Raw genomic sequence first — 25,924 nt, forward strand, 5'->3', positions numbered from 1 at the left:
GATCAGGCAGACAGCCCCTCCACCTGCAAGTATCAGAAGGCTTCAGAACGAAGTATGCAAAACATAATTAATTAGCTTAATATGTGACACGGAAAAAGTAATTCCATTTTATTAGGTCATTTATATTGGTGTTACAACTAAATGAAAGAATTCTGAACATGTATAACATTTTAGGTTAGTCCCAAAATAGACTTGGTTGTTTAATTCAAGGATATAAATGCTACAGCATTTGGCAAATCTCTATCTTGACATCATATCCAAATCCATATCAGTGCAAATAAAAATAAAGTGCAAGCGATATACAGAAAATGTAAGTGATTTATGGAGTGAGGGACATGGATTTTTTTTTTTTGTTTATTTATTTTAAGTCCCATCACGTCAGGAATGAGTAACAATGTTAAGGTAAATGCTTATTTTCTGTCATTTCACAGTGTGATTAAACTTGAGTACCTCTAGGTAAAGCCATTTTCTAGATGCGATTGCACAGTGTTCATCCTGAATCACATGACAGAAATTATTTTTGCCTGTCAGCTCTGATTCATGTGTACATTTACAGACCTACTCTTAACATTTTCAATACTTTTTGGCTCACAGTTTAAAAAAAAAAAAGTCCCTCTAAGCAATTCTTAAAGCAATCAAAGTTGCTCACTTCTTTGTTGTTACATGAGTTCACTATAAAGCCAAAAGGAACAAATTGTACTGTTCTCAGTCTTCATGTTATGTCTGGAAGGTCCATATATCTAAATAAATTCCATGTTAAGGACATAACATATTTGACCACACAGAGCTAAATACTAAGATCGTATTCCAGTTTCTCCAAATTTCCTATATGCCTGTTATTAAATAGTCAATTAAACAGTATGTTATTTTGAACATATAAAAGACTAGCATGCTGCGGCTGTTGTACTCACAGACCCACCTCACAAGCAAATGCTCAAATCCTCATTGCGACTTTGTCTAAACTCATCATAGGAGTAATCGCACAAAGTACTGGGTCAATCTCCATGTGCTGATATTCTCTGCCACTGAATGATTGACACGTCTCATTCACTCACTCGTAATGATTCACCTGATTTCCACTTCTATTCACACCTTGGTGTCCGGAAACTTGAACGGTGGAGTCAGCTACACAGGAAGAAATATATTTGATTTCAGAATTTATGAATTTATCCTTATGTATCTAAATGAACGCTTTCATTTAGAAGTGTCACACTTATGGCCATGTATTTAACAGTACAATTCTGACATTCAAAATATTATTTACATGAACACATTGATAAGACAGAATGCAATGCACTGGTTTGTGAGAGGCATGTTAGGAAATGAAAGCAACCCAACGGTGTCAAACGAGGTTGATGGTGGATGAGACATGTAAATGCAATGACCATGGTTTTGAGGTTATATAACAATCTACCTTAGGGACAGGCAGAGATCAGCTGGAACATGAATAACAGGCCAAAACATAACATTCACAACAGGAAAGAAACTTGAATTATGATGATTTACTTGCAGTGTACTAAAATTTACTTTTTAAAAGAGTTCAATGAAACAATTTGCCAGGATGTTTTTGCGGTTGTATTATTCATTAATTAATGAATGAAAAGAAACCTTGAGAGGAACCAGACTCAAATGAGGATGGGTTCCTTTTTGAGTCAGGTTCCTCCCAAGGTTTCTTCCTCCAAGAGAGTTTTTTTCTTGCCACAGTCGCCTCAGTCACCTCAGGCTTGCTCATTGGGGATAAATACAAACACATTTAAATAAAAGTCTAATATTAATCTTGAATTTTTGTATTATATTAATCTATGTGTAATAAATTTTCTTATGTCCATTGTTAAAAGTGCTATACAAATGAAATTAAAATAAAATTTTGTTTTTCATTTTAAAGTTATGTCCTGATGAACCCACTGAAATCAGTCTCAAAAAGTAAAAGTTAATTTCCTTAGACTTGGGACTTCTGTAAACTGAACGTTATTCAGGAAATCAGAACTGAATTCTATTCCAGTCACATTAAGGCTAAAATTGTAAGGGGCATTTATTCTCTCTGCCCCTTTGCTCCACTGCCCCAGCTCTTTATCATTGTGTGGAGTATAATTTAATTCATTTATGATGAAACTGAATTCAGAAATATTGTTTCAACCACCTCAAATTGAGCTAAGCAGGTAAAAAAACATACAATTAAAAAAGCATGAACACATATGCACAAATGCTGTATTTACTAAGTGATGTTACATTTTACGAATACAAATACAAAACTGCTTATGGTTTCAAACCGTAAGTCATTCAGATTCATGCTGCAATTTATCACACTTAGTCATAGCCCTGGTGGTGCCACATATATGCTAAAGTAAGGAGGAAGAACAATGATTATTAATGCAACCCACAACATCATTATGATTTATATATATATATAAAAAAAACTGAGGACCATAACTAGGGAATCGGACCTCATATTTGTGCTGTGCATTTGAACTTTATCAGGCCTCTGACCTGTTTCCATCTTTATTATTGCATTTCTAATCCCAAGCTATATTTTATGCAAAACTGGAACTGAACATATGTGTTGACATTTGTATATTTTCCAGTAGGACAAAAGAAAGTAGGAGTTAAGGAAGCACTGGGTGAGAATTGTGAACAGTGAACTGTGCACTGGTGTAGAAATAAGTGCTACAGAAATATGGGACAAGCTAGAAATAATCAGCAGTGGAGGTGGGGACAGATACTGTGCTTGGGTGCAGAATGCAATGAATTTGCTACACATTTGCATCTACAGTGGCGATGAACTGGGTGTTTGAAATTATGCTTGACATTGGCACTGACAGTATTGCTGTTCCAAACAAAAATTTTGTGTTGCTAATGTTTATGTCTCTAAAAGAGCAGAAATATCTAGATGCAATCTTAAATACAAGACTTGATAAACAGCTACACTTCAGCTTGTGCTCAGAGGCTTTACAGAGGCAAAATCCTTTGATATGAGATGCTAACGTTCAGCATTGTGATACAAAAAGAGTGTCTGAAAAGTCAGGGCTGCACAGAGATTTCAAGAATGGCAACTGGAGGGCAGTGTCCAGGAACTCTAGACAGAAATTCAAAATGGAGAAGATGGCAGATGGCTCTCCAAGAAAACTGCACAGATGAGTTGTAGGGAGGGGAAGAAAGAGGGAGGGAGAGAGAGAGAGAGAGCGAGAGAGAGAGATCAGGGAGCAGATCTTGCCCTGAGGGAAGCTACAATTCACAGTGAGAAGGCACAGGGCACTACAGTTCTCTCAGGGGGCAAGTGGCTTAACAGGGCAGCTGGTTAGGACTGTTGTCCCCACTTCAGAATATGGTGGTCTCGTACTTGGCACTGCAGGCCGGCCTGGCGGGATCACGAGGGTCAAAGTGCCAGCTGCTGCCCAAGGACTGCACGTCTGTCTCCTGCTCGATAGGCTCCATCTGCCAGGGAGGAGGGAGGGAGGAATGAGGCTGCAAATGCTCACCCACCACATGTGCCATAGAATGGGCATGACGCAGGAGAAATCACAGTGAACATTTACAATTGCAACCTGTATGTGGTGTCTGGATATGGCGAATTGTGAACCGAGATAGTGAGCAACCTCATTCATTCATTTTAATGCTTTTGTTTTCAGACTGATTTGCACTGAAAGTGTTTCTGCACTGCAATTTATGTTTTTCTCTGTTTCTCTAATTAACTGTTATGTTGATTTTATAACTTAGATTTATGTTACAGAAATCGTTTTGAGCTCTGTGTAAATTATCAAAGTAAAGATCTTTTGCCATTAAGAAAGAAAGAAGTTAGCTACAATTTCACTGGCCGCCTAGCCAATTATATTAGCTGCTGGAATTGATGATAGTCTAACCTGATGTTATCAGAAAAAAAAAACTGTGGTGAGAAGGAGCCTGACTAAAAGCTCATTATCACAATGAAGTAAATTATTTTCCAATTTCAGCTCCAAGTGTTTTAATGTACATATACCACAGCGATTTCATTCTGACCAATCATATTCAAGAATTCAACAGCGCTGCGGTATAAGAATCACGGTAACCCTCGGTGATGCAAATTGAAAGCAGGCCTGCTCACTTTTTAACATACATAATGTAGCTCTGAGCAAATCCCGCACTTACAGTAAACACATTTCTCAAAAGCAAGAGGCATTAGAGACTTACAAAAGGTACACTTATTTGAGTACTTCTAAGTACACCACAGCACAAATATTTTTAATGTGTCACTGCAACTGAATTCACTTTCTTAAACCAAAGCCAATCTTTAGAAATTTTGCATATGGACCATTTAACCATTGGAACTTGTCATGGTTGTAAACGTCATTCTGAAGAAAAAAAGTCTTCCCTTACAGAGATCTTACAAATAGTGGTATTACCATTATAAATCCAGTCCGGGCTCAAGCTAAGGGACATGAAAAACTACTACAGTCCTACCAACAAAACAGCATTCCTGTGGAAGTAAGTAACCCATATTTAACCAGTGGCTTAACAACCAAAAACCATAGGAGGAACAGAATAGAACGGTTAAATAATGAAAAGTGAAAGAAATTAGTTAAAGCTGTAAATGATCAGAAGAGAGGATGGGAAGGTGTGAGGGTAGGTCAGAAAGAAGGATAGATGGAAAGAAGGAATAAAAGAAAGTAGAACCTGAACTCCAGGGCTGACAGAGGGCAGTGGGAGGTAGGAGGGGCGATGGGCAGAGCAGGTGTGACAGTAGCAGCAGCGACATTCAGGCACAGGGACTCCCTGTGAAAGAGAAGAATTTAAACAGAAACATACACGTTACAGGACCAAGACAGGAGAAGACACTGTGTAACCTTTTTAACCCAATCACTTTTTGTATACAGTGATGACACATGCTTTATGATGATACATGCTGACCCACAAGTTTCTGTAAGGAAACCAGGTTTTCAAGCTTTTCCAAGCTGTTTTGGGGTAGTGGTATAACCAGGGTTCTGCTTTAACGTTTAATCAGAACCATGTTATATCACATAGTTGCATACTACATGGGTGCTGTTCCATATTAAAGACATGATGTAGATAGCTGATGATAAGTTACTTTATGTGACACCATTTCTAGTTGTGCTACATTTCCCTGCAAAAATATCCAAATACTTTGCTGTTGCAAGACATTTTTATGTGCAGAATTTTTAAAAGTGTTAAATGTTATGAGAGTATTTGAGATTTTCTTGTGCCGGAATTTCAAAAAGTGGATGTTAAAACCATAGAAAAAAATGTTTTTGATCCCCATGCGTGTCTTTCAGTATTGGTGATGGTTAATAGAAACCTATGGGGAGTGCAGGTCAGCTTTTTTGTTGTTATATGTATATTTATTACTTACCATTGTGCGGCGCATGCTGTTGCGAGATGAGACTGGTCTGCTCTTGGGTTCAATGATCTCAAAGTTTGCCCCACTGTAAGAACTATGACGTCGTGCCTTCTGTGCCTGAAGAGCCATCTGATAGGCCACTTCAAAAGCCTGGCCTAGAGTCAAGATGATCTCATAGGTTTGTGTCTGTATTGAGTAACAACATCAGGAAGTGGAATTTATAGGAGAGATGCATGGTTATGTTCTTGAATAAAAAAACTGACATGGAGAAAGTCTTGTTGAATATGATTTAAACATTCATTCAAGAGGAGCTTTACTATTTCAGCATTAATGAAATGAGTTTAATCCTGGTAAATTTTTCTATGTAGTCAGGGATGGAACTCTCACCACTTCAACTGTAGTGAAAACATGGCAGAAGTGGTTCCCCGACTTTAAGTCTTTTGTAATGTATGCAAAAGTGCGAAGTTCATCAGGATCCTGAGCCGCACAAGAGATGTTCTGGATCTCATGCTCTGCCACGATAGCCTACAGGGGGAACAATGTTGGACATTTTCCTACAAATTAAAACATTTTCTTTTCAAAGAGCTAATATACACTCACCGGCCACTTTATTAGGTTCACCTATCCAACTGCTCGTTAACGCAAATTTCTAATCAGCCAATCACATGGCAGCAACTCAATGCATTTAGGCATGTAGACATGGTCAAGACGACGTGCTGCAGTTCAAACCGAGCGTCAGAATGGGGAAGAAAGGTGATTTAAGTGACTTTGAACGTGGCATTGTTGTTGGTGCCAGACGGGCTGGTCTGAGTATTTCAGAAACTGCTGTTCTACTGGGATTTTCACGCACAACCATCTCTAGGGTTTACAGAGAATGGTCTGAAAAAGAGAAAATATCCAGTGAGCGGCAGTTCTGTGGGCGCAAATGCCTTGTTGATGCCAGAGGTCAGAGGAGAATGGGCAGACTGGTTCGAGCTGATAGAAAGGCAACAGTAACTCAAATAACCACTCGTTACAACCGAGGTATGCAGAAGAGCATCTCTGAACACGCAACACGTCGAACCTTGAGGCAGATGGGCTACAGCAGCAGAAGACCACACCGGTACTAGTAAGGTGTACCTAATAAAGTGGTTGGTGAGTGTAAAATGCCATTTATTTTTCCTATAGTTCTGAGTTCTGTGCTGGTGATTTTACTGTAGGTTATTCCTTATAAGTTTGGATTGAATAACTTAGTCCTTACCTTAGAGGCTGCATCAATGAACTTGACTCCTCTGTAGGTGATGGAGAGAATTATGACAGGGCCTTTCCTGTGGTCCTTTGATTTCTAATAGATGAGATGCAAAGAAGTAGGGTGGGTGTGTAAGTGTGGTGAGCTGATTAGTTTGAGCTTTTTATGCTGCTGTTCTATATTAGCTAATTGACTATTTACTGTATGTAAAACAGTAAGTAAAAATAGGCAGACAACCACAATGGTGAAGGGAAAAAACAATAAAAAAAAAAAGTAGTTGTTATACCAGCTATAATATAATATACAATATAAATAATTTTACAGTACTGTGTTTACCCTTATTCTTGAACAGGCTTCCTGCGTAGATTCAATACCTCGAAGGTCTTTGATTATGACAGACCCAAGGTACTATAAAGACGAGAACTCTGTGTTAAACAAGTTATGTTCGGTGTGATTTAAAAATAAATACTTTACATTGCCTTTAAGAACAAATATAGACAACTCGCATTACTCATAACCTGATTTTTTCTTGGTTTCAAAGGACTTTAAATAGTTTGAAATGGTTTAAAAAGAAACAGATTCTTAAATCCAGTTCACAACATAGAATATATAAGTACATGCAGGTATTACATTATTCATAAACTGTATACCCATACTGTGGAGAATACGTTTATCATTGCATGAAACTATACATGAAACATCTAAAGTTAAGCTTATAGAATACACAGTATAGACAATGTGGAGCTTTGTGTGGACTTTGTATAATGTATCTTGCAAAACATTTTGTTTTATATACATATGCTCTTTGCATGTGTTGATATGCATATACTGTATTTATAAATGTCTAAAGCTACAAAAATAACTTACACTAGCTTCATAGCAACAAGCCTCTGTGATGAGTTTTTCAGGATGGTGGTGCCATGTGGAAACAGTGGTATATGTAGCAGACTGGCTTGGGGTCCGCCGGGATTCCTTGTGTCGATCTGTATGCCGGTCCTTGATAAACATTTGGCGAAGACAATGCAAAATACATAAAAGGATATATAAACAAATAACATCATAAATCAGTCAAAATAAGATGTTGTTAAAAGCTAAACTGTGTAACTATATTCTCTGTCCATTGTATTCCTCAGTTCTTTTGTTCTTTCTTTCTTTCTTTCTTTTTTCAATGCCTGATGCCTAATTGATTAGCCACTAAATTGTTACATTATACAGCCATAAAATGTGTACACCTGATTATCACACCCATCTGGTGGCCTTCCCCAAACTGTTGCAGAAAAATTGGTAGCACAGAACTGTACAGGATATCATCGTATGCTTTGTATGCATCCTGTTCCAGTATGACAATTCCCTGATCACCTGCTTAGACTCGTCCTAATTGACCTAACACACCCGATTAGCCTCACTAACTATGCCAGCCTGTTCAGTGTCACTGTGGATCTGGAGAATACAAGGCATAAAGAAGGAATACACCCAGAATGGGACTCTTATCCAGTACAGACCACCGAGCACACACATGGTCACACACACTCGTTGACCTCTAGGAGAGAATTTAGAGGAATTTAGAGGAATTTAGAATAGCCAGTCTACCTAATGGCATGCTTTTTTGAAAATTGAAGGAAACATGGAGAACCAGGAGGAACCACACAGACATAGTGAGAACATGCAAAACACCAAATTAAGGATGTAATCAAGTACTGTACAAATACATTATTGGAATTGAATAGATAATGCTTTTTCTTTCTTTTTGAAATTTTTTTTAAATAAAAATTGACAGAAAAGGCATTTATTTGAGACTAGATGCTGTGGAAAGAAACCAGAAAGCAGATACAGTCTCAATTTTGAAAGAAAGTTACAGGCTCAACTTTGCAGGACATGTACTATTCCTTACCTACTGACTGGTCAAGGTCATGTTACTGTAAAATAGGCAATTAAAAAAACTCTCTGAGATAAACTACAAAACTTCATATCTTTTTGTAGATAACTACAAAAAGATGTAAAACTGTCAGTGGCAGAATTCATACACCCTGCTGACAGTGCGGCTATTTCTGCCTATTAGGGATGAAAGAAAATCTGAATATATTAAGATTGTTCTCATAATGTGTTCTAAACAGATACTAATATCCCTACTGATTTTTAGAAGGTTTGCATTTGAGTAGGAGGTTTTTATTTTCATGCAATGCAGGCTTGAGCCAAGTTCATCAACATAATATAAATAGAAACTGTATTCTGTAGAAACTGGCCCAAAATGAGCTGTTATGTACAGTATAGGCCACTGCTCCATATAGCCCACGCTGACCAGGCGTAGTCCACAAGGCAGAAATTCACAAATTCAGAATTATATTATTTCAATTCAGATTTATTTGTAGAGTTGTATAGTGCTTTTAACAGTTTATTTTTTTTTTACATTGTCTTAAAATAGCTTTTCTTAATATATAAATTCAGTATAGAAATTTTAAATTTAAATTTGTCCCTAATGAGCAAGACAAAGGCATTGAATGTGTTAGCATGTAGATTCATTGTGGTTGCCTTTCTGAATCTTACTGAACTAATTAAAGGGAAAAAATCCTCGGAGGCTGGAAGCAACACTCTCTTCAATCTTTGTACTAGATAGATGTCAGGTCAACCTACAGTAATGTGACATTTTTGAAATGTAACATACCTAAAAACTAAAGTCAATTAGCTAAAACATTATATGGTGGCTATTGAAATAACTATTATATTACCCTTTAACTATTGTAATGTTAAACTGCAATTCCCTCATTAGGAGAGCTATTTGTTTTTAAAGTCAGCTCCCTTGCTTACATTAAGTTACAATAAATGAGCTGAATAAATGTATGTTCTGTATATTGTTGTTTATTGATAGAAAACAAGTGTCATTAAACCTGCTGTATGATCTAGACCAGGATGACCCAGACCAACTAATACTGTATTAATCTAAAAATATAAATATTGTTAATTATAGACATTGTATAGTAATCTACTTTAAGGATAGATTAAGTAGACAGTGTCTACTTCAAGTATAAAATAATCAAGTAGAAAGATTAATCAAATGCTGAAAGACAATAGGAAATTTATTTTGTCCTCTAAGATGATCACGTCTACTCTAGGAGTCAAAAAAAGCTTTTTTATGCAACCTTGTACCACCATTAGGAAGACTCACATGTGAGCGTGGCCTCTCATTGTAAGAGCGGAGTGAGACACTGCACTCCTGATCTAGCCCTCTGCCTCTTCTTCCATAATCCCCCAGTGGCAGTAGTGTGTCCATCGAGCGACTCGTATAAGGGTCCATATAACCAAGAGGTGCTGGGTTTTGAGATAAGAGATCTTGAATCTATACACAGACACACACACAATATTAAGTATAACACTGATTACTGTAGGTACACCAACCTTGTTGATATAGGTGTAGATTTAGAGACTTTCACTGTCAGTTTCTGACCACTACACCATTCTGGTTGAACATTTTAGGTAAACAATTATCATTTAAACACTATCACTATTGAGTATAAAACTCTGACACACTGCTCCACCTGCCATATTAGTATCACTATGGTGAGTCAATAATATCTGCTCAGTGGTGATTTTGAGGTGGTCTCTTTCTGTTGATAAAGCAAGAAGAGGGCTGGAAAAGTATGTGTGTACAAACAGAAAAACTATGCTCCATAACTATATATCAACAAAATGTACCTACATTGTCTATAAAAATGCTTACGCACCCCTGATAAAATTGCAAGTTTTTGTGATATAAAATATCAACCATTATAAATCTTTTTTTTTTTTTCACTTTTCTTGTGGTATTTGTTTTTTACATATATATAGAAATGTTTAAGGAAAGAAACAAAAGAAAAAAATACAATAACCTGGTTGCAAACCCTTTTACTAATATTTTTATTTGTAATATAGCATTCAGTCCTTTTGAGGAAGAGTCTAGCAACAAATCTATCAAACTGCAGGGGAATCTCCTGTGTACAACCCTCTTCAAGTCATTCCAAAGGTTTGTGACAGGCTTTAGATCTTGGCTCTGACTAGGCCATTCCAAAAAGTTGATGTTTGTCTTCATCAATAAAGCCATTCCTTTGTTGACTTGGATTTACACTAAATATCTTATTTATCTGGATCTGAATTTTTATAGTACAAAAAGCTACAATTTTAACAGAGCTATTGACCAAAATGTCAGTCACCTTAAGCTGGGAGAAGTGGTTAGACTTTGAAGGTGCTTCCTCATAGGGTCGCTCTGCAATGGAAGCAATTATTCTTTTTCTGTGGCCAAGAAGGACAATTTTTAACACCTACAAAAGACAGGACACACAATAAATTAGGCCTGGATGCACAGTATTATTCAGATATTTGATATGCTCACAAAGTGCCTATACTTTAAAAAAAAACCATTTGTACAACTAAGTTAGAGGCAAATGTGAACCACTGTTACATTGACAATCTCCAGCTCCCACAGATTCTTCACACACTCAAGTGTGCGATAGCCACTGGATAAAAAGTTGTGGTGATACTCCCCAAGACCTAGATTGTCCAGCCAAGAGGCCAGTGAGGTACTGCCATCACAACCCAGAGCTTTCACCTAGAGATACAAACAAGTTTAAGAAATGACATGTTGAATATTAAGCAAACCTTTCAAGACTATTACAGATAATATGATAAATTGTACCTTTGGTAGACTTTTTGCTGCATGAAGAATTTTCTTCCTATGACCTGGGTCTGTGATGCCAATTTCTCTAAGGTCTTCATCTTCCATTACATTACTGCCCTGCACATTTTATCAAATTCAATTTGTTAAGCTAAATTAATTTATTCAATGCATACACTAGGGTGGCTTCGAGGAGGCACAATCTAAAAATATATATAACTTGTTTTTGTGTGTCTATACACATTGTATAGACACACACATTCAAATATTATTCCTCTTCTTCTTCTTCTTCTTATGAATCCTATGCATCCTATTATTTTCATTTTATGATACGATTTTTTCTATTAAAATGCTGAATTATTCATTCATTTATATATTAAGTTAGTCTGACTATCGCTTTTACATGCATTCTGTAAAGAAATTAAGTAGACCAATGAATTATAACATCACCATAATTTATTGAACTGGTGTAACGGTCAATGGTGACTCACCATGAAGCGCAGGTCATCAAATCCATTTAGTAGCAGCTTACTCTCATACTGTGGAAAGCCCACGTGTTCCAGCCATTCCCCCACTGACTGCTCCAGTACCCGGCTTCCTGCAGTATCTGCTGAGAGAGGGAGTCGTTTGAGCAGTGAGAAGCCATTCAGTCGGTAGCAGCGGCACTCAGAGGCCGAGACGTGGCACTGCCACATCATCTTCGGCCAGCAGAGCCACGGACAGCAGCAGCAGCACGGCACGATCCAGGCTTGGTTGAGGGGCCACCAAAAGCAGGGGCCCGCAAAACACAGAGATGAAAAGGAGCCCTTGTTTTTGGATGGAGGGCAGAGGAGGTAGAGATCAGTAGGTAGTCCTTTGTAAGAGTGGCTTCAAGGAAGCAAGTCCAGTTTGGAAAGATAATTTGGCATTGTCCTTCTAAAGTGAAGAAATGTAGAGGGGCAATGCATACATAGTTCACTCCCTTTTTATTTGATTCAAACTATTTGGCCTTAAAGGGGAGAGGGTTAGAGTTGTGAATGGAAGATCAGAATGTGCTCAGGGAACCTTGCGCTGCAGTAAGCTCATCACACCCACAGTGAGCTACAAAAAGGCAGCAAACTCCCTGATATGCATATGTTCTGTTCTCAGAAGTGCACAACCCTTTAGACTGTAAGTCTCAACCAAACCTATTTGGTGGTGTGTTAAATAAAAATTGTCTCTGTGACTGAGGGCTTTCTGATATCGCAAAAATATTTATGAATTAATTTTTTTACATACTATTACCTTTCTGTCATATGCCTAATACAACGAATGCTCTAAAAATCACTGTATAATGTTGTAATTTTACTACAGTTCCAACTGCCTAGCGACAGGATACTATTTGCATCATGCCTGCTCATCTTGAGGATGAGATCCATGTCACATTTCCCTTCGATTTAGAATTCCTTAATCAATTAGAAACCCTTCAGACTTGCATATACAGGCACTGCCAAATTAGCCAGCTCCCGATGACGACTGCTTTCTCTTCACTGCAATCCAAATGCTACTGGTCCTTCTTGGCTTATATGCACTCCGGTGGTCTAGCATGCCAGAGTAGAACACATCATCAAAGCAGGCAGAGGCAAAGCATGATCCAGCAGAATGCAGGTGAGCTAGAATGATAGAGAGATAGCCCCATTAGAAAAGCTTGCAGGTGGTTCCTTCTCTTCCCCTGAGCTCTGTCCTTGCCTGTCGTTCCTAAAGGTGCTGCTCTCGGGACCAGGCTTTGCTGCATCCCCAATTCAGGTGGCACACAGTCCCAATGGCAGCTGCAATCACCACTCACAAAGCAAAACATCCAGATGATACACTCCTCCTCCTGAAACCCACCGGCAGCTCTGTCCTTCCACGGCTGCAGTAAACAATCCCTTGCTGTGGAAATTCCCTCATCCTAATCCCGTTCCTGCAATTGTGCTTCCCTTGCTCCTCCTTTTCCTTCTTTTGTGATCGTTCCCTCTCTTCTCTCCTCCTTGCACTCTCTTTCATTGACAGTGTCTTGTCTGCAAGCACTGCAGGGCTGCCATATGCTGGCTGATGCTGTGTGCTGCTGCACAGCATATACACGTTCTGTTCCCCCCTCCCTTTCCTTACTGTCTCTCTGTTTCTCACACGCTCTCCCCTCTCTCACTCTTTCTCTCTCTTTTCCACAATCAATCCCCAGCCCCTCTCTCTCTCTTTCTCTCGCAGTGCCCCCGTCTCTTGCCTCCCCACTCACCATGCTGATTAAAATTGCACACAAGCACTCTGATCTTGCTGGTGCAGAAAGGACATCATCGGAGGCAGGAGCAGGAGATAGACAAACCCAAATCAAAAACCAGCATACCAGGATCAGCTGGAGAACGAAGGAAAAACATGTTGAGGTTGTTTTTTTCTGCCCCATTGCACACTAAAGTGCTTCCAGGGTTTATGCAAAGAAATGAAATCACCACCAAGCCATACACCATGGTAAATTACTATGGGGAATTACATCTATGACCATTACACTGTACCTCTGAGTGCTTGGGCTGCATGCTAAATGTTAAGTCAGCAAAACGGACCACATCCAGATGAAATACCCACACACCCACACATACATGCACCCAACAGCCCACACACACACAAATATTTGTCTTACTATCCTTTTGAGGACCCCACCTTTGACTAACCCTAAACTTTAAAGAAACCCCCATGCCACCACAAAACCCCCACCCACCCTACGCCATACACACCCTGAATAGAAATTTTGAAAAGGATTCATGACATTTTCTCAGAAATTTTAGCAAAGGTTACAGCCGTTAGCAGATGCCCTTATCTAGTATTTTATAGTTTCTATTGAAAACATTCTCAGGTTAGGTCACAAGGTCAGGGACTAAGAATATAATTGATCTAAAACCCTGTAGGGGGAGGTAAGGTCACGCTCTCCTGAATTATAGCATGATCTCCGCTGATCACTCTAGCTTCCAGGTCACTTCCTGTTTTGTGTAAGCTCCATTTACAAAGTGTTGCTTGTATTATGCATGACCCTTGCTTGATCTTTTGAACTTACTTATTTTGATTTGCCTTCTGCACTTTACTGCTTTGATTACAAGTATTTAAACATTGCTTATTTAATGACAATGTTGATTGTATAAATATTGGACATTAAAACATCTGCACATGAGTCCTTATATTTTTATTCTCTATTTGTTACTGAAAGCTTCCAGTAGAATCCAGTAGAACTTAGCAAGCTGTGGACCAGACTCACTTGTCAGGTACTGGGGACCCATGCTAAACATTTCCAACACATCTCGTCATACCCACATACCCACCTGTGTAACTCACCTGCACCACCACCATACATGTGTAAGGACCTGGAATTATCCGTACACAGACCTTGCATTGCAAAACCAGAAAAATTACAATGATTTCACAGAATTTTAGATGCAATGCTTAAAGCTTTCCCTCTCATAATGATAAAGATGTTAATAATATTATGTAAAGTCTTTCTCTGCTCAAATGCAATGTGAGGGCCACAGACCTGTAAAAGCCATAATCTGTGCTCCAACTATTAGATCCCTGATTTGAGCCAATATTAAAAGAGTTACTCAGGTCTCTGGAAAGGATGGTCAACAGGGAAGACAATCCACAACAAAGTGTTCATTGAACATTACACATCGAACTGGCTGTAAGAAGTGAATAGAATAAGTGAAAACCATGTTAATGGACTTACAGAATTGCTATAGAGCAAAATACTGTGACAAGTTAATCAGCTCTCACTCACCCAAGTTATTCAGCTGGCCATTGCACAATCCACACCTCACTGCCCCACCATTAAATGAGAAAGAGGAAGTGTAAAGAAAGGAAATTGGAACATAGACCTCGCGAACCATATAAATGCTTGCTGCCAGAATATCTTGAATGGTGTTCACAATTTTAATATTTTCCAGGCCTTGGATTCAACAGCTACCAGAAACTTCTTTGACAACGATGTAGATACTTTTCTGTGATACACTCCATGTTCATGTTTATAATAACAATTTTTTCATCGGATTTTTATGGTTATCCATGACTAACTACCCATAACCCCATCCAATAAAGTGGATTTGCAACCAAGCATTGAATTTCTGATTATTTTAGCTTGTCTAATTACTTTTGATCCCTGAAATAGTGGGAACCAGATATAAGAAGTTTGGACTGACTGTCATAACCAAACCGTTTGACCTAGTTGAAGTATTTAGTAAAGATAAAGCATTAGAGGTACTCCCATTTTGTCCTTAGAAACACAAAGTGTTATCAGGTATCTCCCTTCCATGTACGTAGGTCAGTCTAATATGATAAAATATCAATGCACTGTCAGTATTTGGGGGAAAAATTAGCAGAAGACAACCTTTACTACCTCCGCAAATTATGAACACATAGTAATGCCTTATGGCTATCTTGAGAGAAAATATTACTATCTGTATTGATAATATTCTAATATATATAATATATAATATATCATATATTATTATATTATGTATATTCCTCTTTAGAAACTGAGCATGTGGAGCATGTCTGGCAGGTGTTGGAAAAGTTCATGTAGAAAAACCTCTACATTAAATGTAATGTGAAATTAAACAACCGTCAGTGTCAGTGTTGGGCCTTATTCTTTCTTCTCCGGTAGTCAAGCTGGTCTAAAAAAAAGAAGAGAAAAAATTTCTGCCTGGTCATAACCATGAACTATGCAGTGGTTCTTACAATCTGACAGGCAACTTAGTGCATTTGATTTAAATTCAAGCTCGCTGACAGACCAGGGTCTAAAAACACAGAAGCTGATGCACTGTTCTAAACTAATGATGGAAATCTGGAGTTAGCATATAATACCTTTTAACTGGCATCATAGCACCCAACAGATGGAAGATCAATAACAACATAATGCAACACAAAGAACCCAAAATTCCAGAATACTCCCAGATTAATGTCCTTGTATCACAAACTAATTTTGTTGGTATACATTTCTATTTATTATGTCATTTTGGCAATAAGAGAAGGATTAACCTAATCATGGATGCAACCTAATCATGGTTAAATCCTGGTGGCTTTGAATAGTGTATAGTGACTATTCAAATATTCTCCAAGCCTTTGAATTTTTCTTCAAGCCTTATCCCAATCTAGGACCCATCTACACTTACTTAGTGGAGTCCTGGAAACACTGCCAGTTTGATAAAGTTGCTGAAAAAAAAGCTCTAAATTTTAAATTTCAAGAAAATTCTAAATTTCAAGGATAATTCCCTTAGTTATACATGTTATTGATCAATTTCCTAAGGCCTGTTGTATGGTACATTTATTTATTACTATAATATACCAGAGGATATTGTGTCTGACAGAAGAGTCCAGTTGACTTCTCAGTTCTAAAGGGCATTCTCTAAACAACTTAGAACAATGGTTTTTAAAACATGAGCACTAGTCTTTTATATGGTTATCATCTAATGGCCAAGTGGAAAGACTCAACCAGGATAGTGCCAGATTCCTGAACTAGCTGAACTGATAGCTACTGCTCCTAAAATCAGAAGAGGATGCACAGAACTCACTCACCCACTCTTCGAAATAATTTACACCAATTCATTGTGTTAGGGTAACAGTCAACAAGTCATCTGTTAACGACTGCTATATTCAAGGTATGACATAGTTCTGTGATAAATATTTATGGCCAGGGCCTTCGTGGCATGAACCACCTCTACCTGTGGTCTGGCAAACCCTCCAAAATACTTAATATGATGAAATACTGACCCTCCCCAAGGGACTATTAGTGAAGCAAGGTTCTTTGAAAATAAGCAACACAGAATGCACCTGACTGCTGACTCAGGCAGAAGGTCTGGTTCCCAAACATGTATCTCAAGTATTTTCCATTATAAAATTATCTCCTCATCACAGAATCAGATGCCTGGAAGATAGACCAGCATACATCATCTAAAGCCTTCTTAATTCCAAACACCAGATTTTGTGCTTGTGTGTGTCAACGCACTTGGCCAATAAACCTGAATCTGATTCTGATTCTGAACAACTGGACAAACCATCTCCCATATATAATGGCAGACCCTGTCTCAGCTTTTGGGGAAGCCTGTCAGAGAGGCTGAGAATTAGACTGAGAATTATTCAGTACATTGTTAATGACACTGTGTATTGGATTAAATTGAACTTTGTCGTAAGAATATAATAAGCTCTGCACATAGATCCTCATTCTTCAATCAAGGATTATGCTAGCATATATTTCTTAAGCAGTGATTTTGTTTGCAGTATTCTGTAGACAACATGAACGACATGATGAAATTTATCCATGTCTTACAGACCATTATGCATGCACACAGAGCATTATGGAACTGATTATGCTGAAGGAGGGTATTCATTTATGCTTTCAGTTTGCCTGAACAGTGCTTATAACCTCAAGAGCATGAATATCTCCCCAAATGATTTCAGTACAACACACTTTCAATGAATACCAAAAAAGTACTCGTGCCACATACAGTATTTATATTATGTTTCTTATACAATTAAAGAGTTATTAATGCTAATTTGTAATTAAATTGTTTGGTTGAATGTATAATTTATAATTCTGCTGTGACTTATGCAGGTAATGCAGATTACAATACAAACAATTACATTTAGGATTACTCTACACACCATATAAATTACCCTTCAGCATGGGTAAAAGCACAGAGTTAAATGGCTTAATTGTATTATCTTCTATTGTTAGTCATTAAATTGCTGACACTCTTACAGGGACAGACATGATGAAGCAACAATAATGGAGCAATTATAACTCCTTTACTCTTAATAATTTAATAATATTTTACTATACAAAAAACACCATATGAGGTCATAACATCACAAAGAAATAACTTCTAAAGAAGAACAGTCATACTCCTACATTCTTCTTGCCATGACTGTACAACAGGAACAGTATCACTCTAGAAAAAGCATGTCAAAATTATACAATTTTTCCCAATTATAGGCATCGTTTTGGGACATAGGCAAAGTGAGGAAAAAAGGAAGCTTAAGGCCTAATTACCAAGGGCTACAGGCATGATGAGTACTGTTGTGGAATTAGGCCACTCCATAATAAATCAGGCCAAGCTATCCATTTTTATGTCACTTAGAGTATGTATCAAAATATGCACAACTATTCAATCTATGCACAACTATTCAAATATGCACAACTATTTAATCAACTATTAAAATGCTGGGCAACGTGACACCCAAAGTGACTGAATAGATATATCTGGTAAGCCTGGATTGATGTACAATTTCCACTGAAATGTCTTAACCTCCAAAGCTTACTATTTGAGCCTGTATGTACATGAACAACATTTATTGTTTATTTATACCATGATCAACTGAAACATGTAGAAGTAATTTAGTCAGTAACATTATTGTTTCAAGTCAATTGTCACAAAAAATCAGCTAAAAATGAGTGACATTTGACTGGGTGAGCACAGGAAGCTTTGATATTGAAGAGTAGTGCTCCTCAGCAGACTATTTTGCATCACTAGTCAGAGAAGCAGAGTACAAAAATAAAACATGCACTCAGAAGGAAGTAGAATAATATGGCGAAATCTAACAACACTCTACATATATTCTATCTTGTAGTAGTTACAGTGTGCATTCATTATGTCCTATGTAATCTGTTTTCATTTAATCATAAATGCTTGTTGACAGACAGACAGACAGCCAGATAGCCAGACAGACAGATAGATAGATAGATAGATAGATAGATAGATAGATAGATAGATAGATAGATAGATAGAAATGATGATACAAAGCTGACATGTGCAATTAATGAAAAAATTGCCTAAGGTTTGTTGACATGCAATTCATGAAACAGCCCACAGTTCAACTACTTCAGTGTACTTGAGGTTTGTCCTGCTCTTAGAACTCATAAGAAATCCTAGGAGGAGACAGTCACTGTCCTTGTCCCTCTGTGGTGTAGTTTTACCTGCTGGTTGGTGTTCCTTAGAGAGTTCAATGTCGCTGTCAATTAATGTCATGATCTTCTCAATCTGGTGGAGAATAATGACAGGGACATGGTCAGTGATATCTTTAAAAGTGTATTTTTCCCAGATAGCAAAACATTAATATTTTATAGCAGTACAGAATTTTTCCAATTCAAGCTCATTGCATGAGCAACGAATGTATTTTGATTTTGATCATCTTTTACACCAATCACAAGAGAAAAATAAAATGAAACTTATGAACAAATATATAAATTAATTTCTACTCACAGAGACTTAAGACCAGTTAGTATATAATTTTCAAAATGCATCTGTTGCTATCTCTCTGCTATGTCAGTTGCAAGTTTTGCCAGTATCATAGTTAATGAATGTGACCCTATGACCATGGTAAGGATAATGTATTATTAGATGAAAGAATGAATAATTATCTGAATGAATGACCTGAAGATTAGGTTTGAAAAATTGGAACTGTTTCCCAGTATCAGGAGTCCTTAGTTGATGTTTTGATTTCACTTGATTTCATTGGGTATACATTTCAATAGATCTATATATCTATAAATGTTTAAAAGGAATATTATAACTGTTAAAACTCAGCACTGTGCTACTGGCATCAAAAAGGTCCTGGATTCCTTTAGCATTCATACACCAGTGCCAAAATGGAAGATACCCTGAAGCGATACAGCCCTTCACATTTTCCACTCCAAATGAACCTACTTGCATTCTATATCGGACCGCCCACCCCATGGCCATCTATCATCACAGTTTCTATAGATATACCTTGCCAACCTCAGGACAGCTCCTGCTGCAGATGCAACATTTAGATAAAGCTATTTTAGTGGAGAGTCATTTTTTTATTTATATATGTGTTTTGTACCGAAATGAACAGAAAATTTCAATTCAACCATCATTCTTTATATAGTCTGAGACAGGACTTAGAACAGGTTTGAATAGAATACACTCATAAGGTTTTTCATAAAGCCTATATTAAAATCACTTTCTTAAACCACAGCTGCTTTAAGAAAACGAATAGGTACATGTTCTCTTCCTCGAATTCTGGTGATAAAGAATGAGATTCTACAGTAGATACAGTATTAGGTAAACACAAAGCTGAAATTCCTGTATAGGTCAGCACTTTCTATTCTTAAACAAAAATGAAAGCTTGATCATTAGCTAATGGACTGCATTAGTCTTGGACTCCTGCTTTTAAATTGCTTAGGTTTGTTTTCAGCTATTTTTAACATCATAAACTCTTTTTTTAGTGTTATGTAACATAAAAATACAAAATTCCATTATATTCAACACATTTAGGTTTGATTAAAAGTTGAATATGAAAAAAAAGGATTAGAAATTCAGCATTTATTTCCTGATATTTACATCTAGATGTGTTAAATGGCACCTTTGGAGCCAGACCACCAAATATTTTGATGAGCAAAAGTAGTATATTATATTATATTATATTATATTATATTATATTATATTATATTATATTATATTACATTACAGTACAGTACAGTACATTACATTATATTAAATTACTAATAGTCTTAACAATAGTTACATTATATTTCATTTACGAACATTTAATTTTATTTAATTTGGTTGCATATTCCTTGCTTGCAATAACTGCTTCTAGCTGGTGACCCAATGACATCACCAAAATGTTGCATTCTTCTTGCAATCGTCTTTCAGAGATGCTGTTTGTATTTGGGGGATTCTTCCATCAGCCTTCTCAACAGAAGGGGAAAGAAGGAGAAATACATGCTCCATTGGGTTAACCGATGATGTCTTAATTTGCCAGTCTAAAAGCTTCCAGTTTTTCATCTTATGAATTCCTTTGCTGTGTTAGTGCTGTGTGTTGGTTTATTGTCTTGTCTTGCTGCATGATGAGTTTGATTGAATGCAGTCCAATTCTTACTGCTGATGAGTGGTTTGCATTTTTATTTATGTTCTCAGAATCTTCTTAGATCAACAGATTGTTTGATACCTTCATCCCTGCCCCTTGGAGATGGTTGGTGATGTCATTGGTGATGTCTTTGTTTTTCAAGACATTCCAAATTGTTGTATTGGGTATGGCTCTGTGACTCTGACTATTTGGCCTCTTTTCACAGCTTCACAATGGCTTACTCGCTGGTCTTTATGATGGATTATCCTTTTTAGCAACAAAAGGTCTTTAAAAAACTCTTTATTCCAAGAGTTTCACAGTGGACTAACTCTTGAAATGTGATACCCTCATAAAAATGGTATATTCCAACAACCAACCATTCACCCACACCAGTACTGCATGTGTTTTTGCACCAAAATAGACAAAATGACTCACGTTCTCCCAAATTGCTCATTCTATTCTTTTCATGCACAAGGTGGCCAGAATTATCCAAAAACAAACTGGGCCACAAATCACAGGCAAACAGCATCAAAATGCTACACTGGTATGCAAAACAAGCCAGCTGCTGAACAGACCTTTTACAGACCAAACAACCAAAGATCATAATTGGTGCCACTGTTGTAAACGAAGAAGACATTCCGTCATGTGTGGGCACAAAAGCATCAAAACTAGATAGAAAAGAATAATGAGACAAATGTAGGTCCAGGTCCACTGATGTAAAGAAACCAAATTAACAAAAATAACATGAGCCTGCAGAGCAAACTTCTTTAGTGTATTTAGTACAGGCAAGTAACCTTCTAAATGGTGTCTGAATGAAAGGAAGAATCTGAACATGCTTTTAGACACCAAGTTTATCCATTGATAAATGGACGCCTCCAGTACAATCGTGTAAAAGCCCATCACAAGGCATGTAGTGTCACCAAATGACTTCAGAATCTTCAGTATACTGCACCAACAACTGATGTGGGATGAAGTGGCAATGGGTGTTTGCAGAATGACTGTGCAACCATCCAGTTTTGCAGCAATTGTGCAATGCAATCATTTCCACATAGTGCAACATTTCCACACGGTGCAAAAGGGATGCATCATCTTTAAGAATTTGTGCATCTGTTCATTTATGAATTTATAGTTGTTCTAAAAGCCAAAGGAGGTACAATATACTACTAGATACTTGTATATTTTGTATATGTACAATATTTATTTAGAAATTTTGAAATAACGGGTAAAATGTGTATTTTTAAAATTGAAATATATGAATGAACATAATATGAATGAATGAAATGAATTGGAATCTTTGAATTGTAGTCTTTTACCTTGCATTAAGTTACAGTGTTGAAATTAGAGGGTTGATATTTCTGGCCTTTGTTCTCCTGTGATTAAAGGCGTGGGGCCATGTTGCATAGATGTTTACAGATATTTACATGCATTTAAATATATAACGCTTCAAATAAAACTTTTATAAACTTGGTTATTTACTTATTCACTACATGCATGTATAAACAATAACCCTCATTAATAAAACTGTAAACAATAAACAATATCTCATTATTAAAACTGTGAATACTTAACTAACGCCTAACTTTTACACCTCTACACTGTGCACTTTGCTTCTTTTATGATCAGTAGCACTACTCATGGTTGTTATATCGATTCGTTTGTATTTCCTCATTGTATTTCCAAGTCACTTTGGATAAATACTTCTGCTAAATAAATAAATGTCATGCAAATGTAAAAACTGTACTTCAATAAATACTTTAAAATATAATTTGTCTTCCATTACACTAATGGCATACATAATCTTATATTTTCATTACATTTGGTAATTTCATATTATTACCAAATTCCGAATGAATAACAGAGATAGCACAGTTAACAACCTTGATGAACATTGGTCATTTTTTTTTTATCTTTTTACACTGCGTAAGACATTATACATGTACAGGCATTATGAAAACATATACATTATTCACTGTACATGTATAAATAATTACTCTTAAATAAAATATTTTCATTTACAGCAAGCATTATAAATTTAGATGGTTGCACATATTCAAATTATTTTTTGTTATGCTGAACCTCGGAAGTATGGTGATAATGAATGTGGAGAGGCAGCGAAACATTAGTTACTGAAGTCATAGCCCTAAGCCTCAAAGTTTCAAGGCTTTGGAAAAACTGAAATTATTTCTGCAGAGCCAGCAATAAGGAGTGTCACACAAGGTCCATGATAACGAGTGAAGATGTAAGAGCCAGCAGTTTTAAGAAAATGTAAAGAGGAGGGGTAATAAAGATTTAATGTTGGGTTGGCCTATGTGCCAGAGAGGTAACAAGATTACAGGCTCTGAAGACTAACCGCAATCTCAAGTAATGGATTGATGTATAGAATGTTGGACTTCCTTCTGAAACATTGTCAGAGCTGAAAGTATTTAGAGCCCAAATGAATGCTATTCTGTATTCTTTATGGAATAATAAAGAGAACCATGATAGTTTTTTCCATATTTTACTCATTACAGCACTATGCAAACATAACTCTTCATTTATATAGCATTCAGTCAGAATTCAGCATTCAATCATAATTCGTTTCAAGCAAAAACCATAATTATTTTTCATCCCCCATATTTTCCTTCTTGTATGCCTCTCTTGCTAATTAAAAATTCACTCCTCTGATCCATTCGATGCACAAATTAAAAATACAGCCATATGTGCTAGGAATGTTAGACTGCTTGCTCAAATAAGAAATATATATTTTTTAAATATCCCTTCATTAAAAATTCACACATCAGTTACTTGTTAGTGTGTATTTATTTCTGTGCAGGTACAGATTATTTATTTATTTATTATTTATTATTATTTATTGTGTAGATGTATACATGTTGCTAGTCTGCAGCATCACAGATTGTAAACCGCTTACAGGCCAAAGTACATTTATATTGAAACACAACGGTATTTATTTCCATCTCCCTCCCAGGCACATATGTATTTTAACCTGCTGTGTAACCAGCTCTAAAGGTCTAAAGCAGGATGTCCTTAAGAACCGGACACTCCACCCTGGTCAGCCAAGCAAAACATGAAGCTTTTACTGACCATTGTTTTGTCACTCTGGTCATACATAATTTTAAATTTTTTCAGTGAGCTTAGAGCCCCTTGATATGATGAAGCATCTCTTTCCTGTGATACTCCTAATTTACATAAATAATATTGTGTAAGTATTATATAAATCATATACTATTCTTATACATATTTATCAACAGGTCCACATTTCATTATCATTCACTCTGATGGGAAATGCTGATAAAGCACATTGTAGCACTGGCTCTTTTCATTACTCAAAGCCATCAGGAAAGCAAAGAAAATGGAGAGGAGGGAAGGGAAAGGGAATGCGCTGAGCGTGGGTTGACCCTTTGGAAGATGCCTGAAAAAATGTGGAGTGACAGCTTAGACCCAATTAGCCTGGTGCACCACAGACTGTGTGGAGGATCATGAGGGAACAATGGACTCAGCCTGGCACTTGCACTGCTTTGCTTTCCATCCCTCCTTTAGTCCTCCATACTTCTGTGTCAAGCTCTTTATACACCTACTTCTCTTGCGTTTTTATGTTAACCCTTTCTTTTATTACCACTCCACCCCAACATGCTTACCTCTTCCCAATCAGCAGTAAGTGAGGACAGTCGATCTATGTGTGTCCTCTCCATCCAGCACTTGATCTTGCACTTGGTCTTTTCACCCAGAGCTACATTCTCTTCACAGGGAGCCAGTAAGTCCAAGTCTGACTTGGAGAGGCTGCGAGAAAACTTCACATGCCCACATGACTGCCTCCTGGGGGGGGTCAAAGACTCAGGTGAGTGACTGAATTCATCTTCAGCCTGTTCCAGACCGGTGACTGGAACATAATTCAAATCCAGAGGTAGCGTGGACATCCCTGGAAAATGTTCTGGTATGTCTATGCAGTAGAGAAAGCCCTGCTGTGCAGAAAACTAGACAGATGTACCAGTTTTATCTCATAGTCATAGAGAATATAAAGCCTTGTTTCCCCTTTGCTGTTTTCTTCAAACTGTTGCTATAAATGTTTCTGAAATAGGCTTGAAATGGGGAGCATGAGGTTGCCTTTTCTGCCTCTGTTCACACGGTCCACCCACAGTGTATGTGCTCTTGCCCACCCCATTTTGAGAAGCTCAAAAAGTTTATAAACAGTCATTTCCTTCCCTCTCTCTCTCTCTCTCACTCTCACTCTCTCTCTCTCTCTCTCCTTTATCTTTTGCCAGTTTCAATGAGAGAGAGAAGGGACAGGCTGGTGCTCAAAGAAACAAGGAAACAGAAGTAAACACAGAGATCAAATATTGTTTGCTCTACCTTGGTACACACATGGTGTTTATGACAGTCTCTGAGATGAAGCTTTGATGAGACTGACTTGTCTACTGTTATGGGGAGTAGACTTCATCATTCACCAGAGATTCTGGTGATCACATGTCCTTGTCCTTTTTCATACTGACAGGCTGGATAATCAGGTTATCGAGGCACTGTGAGCCAGTGCCCATACAATGAATGTGTGATTCACAAGTTTCCTAAAAACGGAATATATTCCAATCATATAGCATGAATTCTGTAACAAAGCTATTTGAGAATTACAAAATGTGCAAGCTATATATTAACTAGCAAAATCTAAAAAATAAATGTTACAAAATACAAATGGTCATTTAATCATACCGAGTTTTTTGCTTCTGAACAATAAAGTTGCACAAGATAAAATAGAATTTGTGATTATTGAGAATCATGATTTTACTGTTAGTTTGTATGAAACAATGACTTCAACTTAGCAAGAGTGCCTATATAACCTGTTAAACAATGGTTTACGTTTTTGTAGAAGTCTGAGGTAAACTAG

At 37.1% G+C, this 25,924-nt stretch overlaps 1 protein-coding gene across 3 annotated transcripts; it reads right to left on the reverse strand.

Moving 5' to 3' along the window:
• Nucleotides 1-117: 117 nt before the first annotated feature.
• anks1ab (ankyrin repeat and sterile alpha motif domain containing 1Ab) lies at nucleotides 118-25,168 on the reverse strand. 3 transcript variants are annotated; one of them, XM_060868287.1, is made up of 14 exons: nucleotides 24,684-25,168; nucleotides 19,151-19,214; nucleotides 11,694-11,812; nucleotides 11,224-11,322; nucleotides 10,990-11,136; nucleotides 10,742-10,849; nucleotides 9,721-9,891; nucleotides 7,425-7,553; nucleotides 6,894-6,965; nucleotides 6,570-6,653; nucleotides 5,717-5,854; nucleotides 5,342-5,515; nucleotides 4,648-4,746; nucleotides 118-1,125 (listed from the first exon to the last, which is right to left on the reverse strand). In XM_060868287.1, exons 1-14 carry the CDS (start codon nucleotides 24,960-24,962, stop codon nucleotides 1,087-1,089), a joined length of 1,722 nt encoding a protein of 573 aa, XP_060724270.1. In that variant the 5' UTR covers nucleotides 24,963-25,168; the 3' UTR covers nucleotides 118-1,086. The 3 variants fall into 3 exon arrangements, with proteins under 3 accessions (XP_060724270.1, XP_060724269.1, XP_060724268.1); XM_060868286.1 differs by lacking the exon at nucleotides 118-1,125 and adding an exon at nucleotides 2,187-3,432 and having other exon boundaries at nucleotides 11,694-11,809; XM_060868285.1 differs by lacking the exon at nucleotides 118-1,125 and adding an exon at nucleotides 2,187-3,432.
• Nucleotides 25,169-25,924: the final 756 nt, after the last annotated feature.

This window comes from Tachysurus vachellii, chromosome 4, assembly GCF_030014155.1.
Source record: "Tachysurus vachellii isolate PV-2020 chromosome 4, HZAU_Pvac_v1, whole genome shotgun sequence".
NCBI lineage: Eukaryota > Metazoa > Chordata > Actinopteri > Siluriformes > Bagridae > Tachysurus > Tachysurus vachellii.

Coding starts and splice junctions, on each gene's coding strand:
- anks1ab (XM_060868285.1), bottom strand. CDS start 24,962: ATGTCCACGCTACCTCTGGATTTGAATTATGTTCCAGTCACCGGTCTG. Junction 6,654..6,893: donor AAGCCTGTTCAAGAATAAGG/GTAAACACAGTA, acceptor CTCATCTATTAG/AAATCAAAGGACCACAGGAA. Junction 4,747..5,341: donor ACAGCATGCGCCGCACAATG/GTAAGTAATAAA, acceptor TCTCTTTCACAG/GGAGTCCCTGTGCCTGAATG.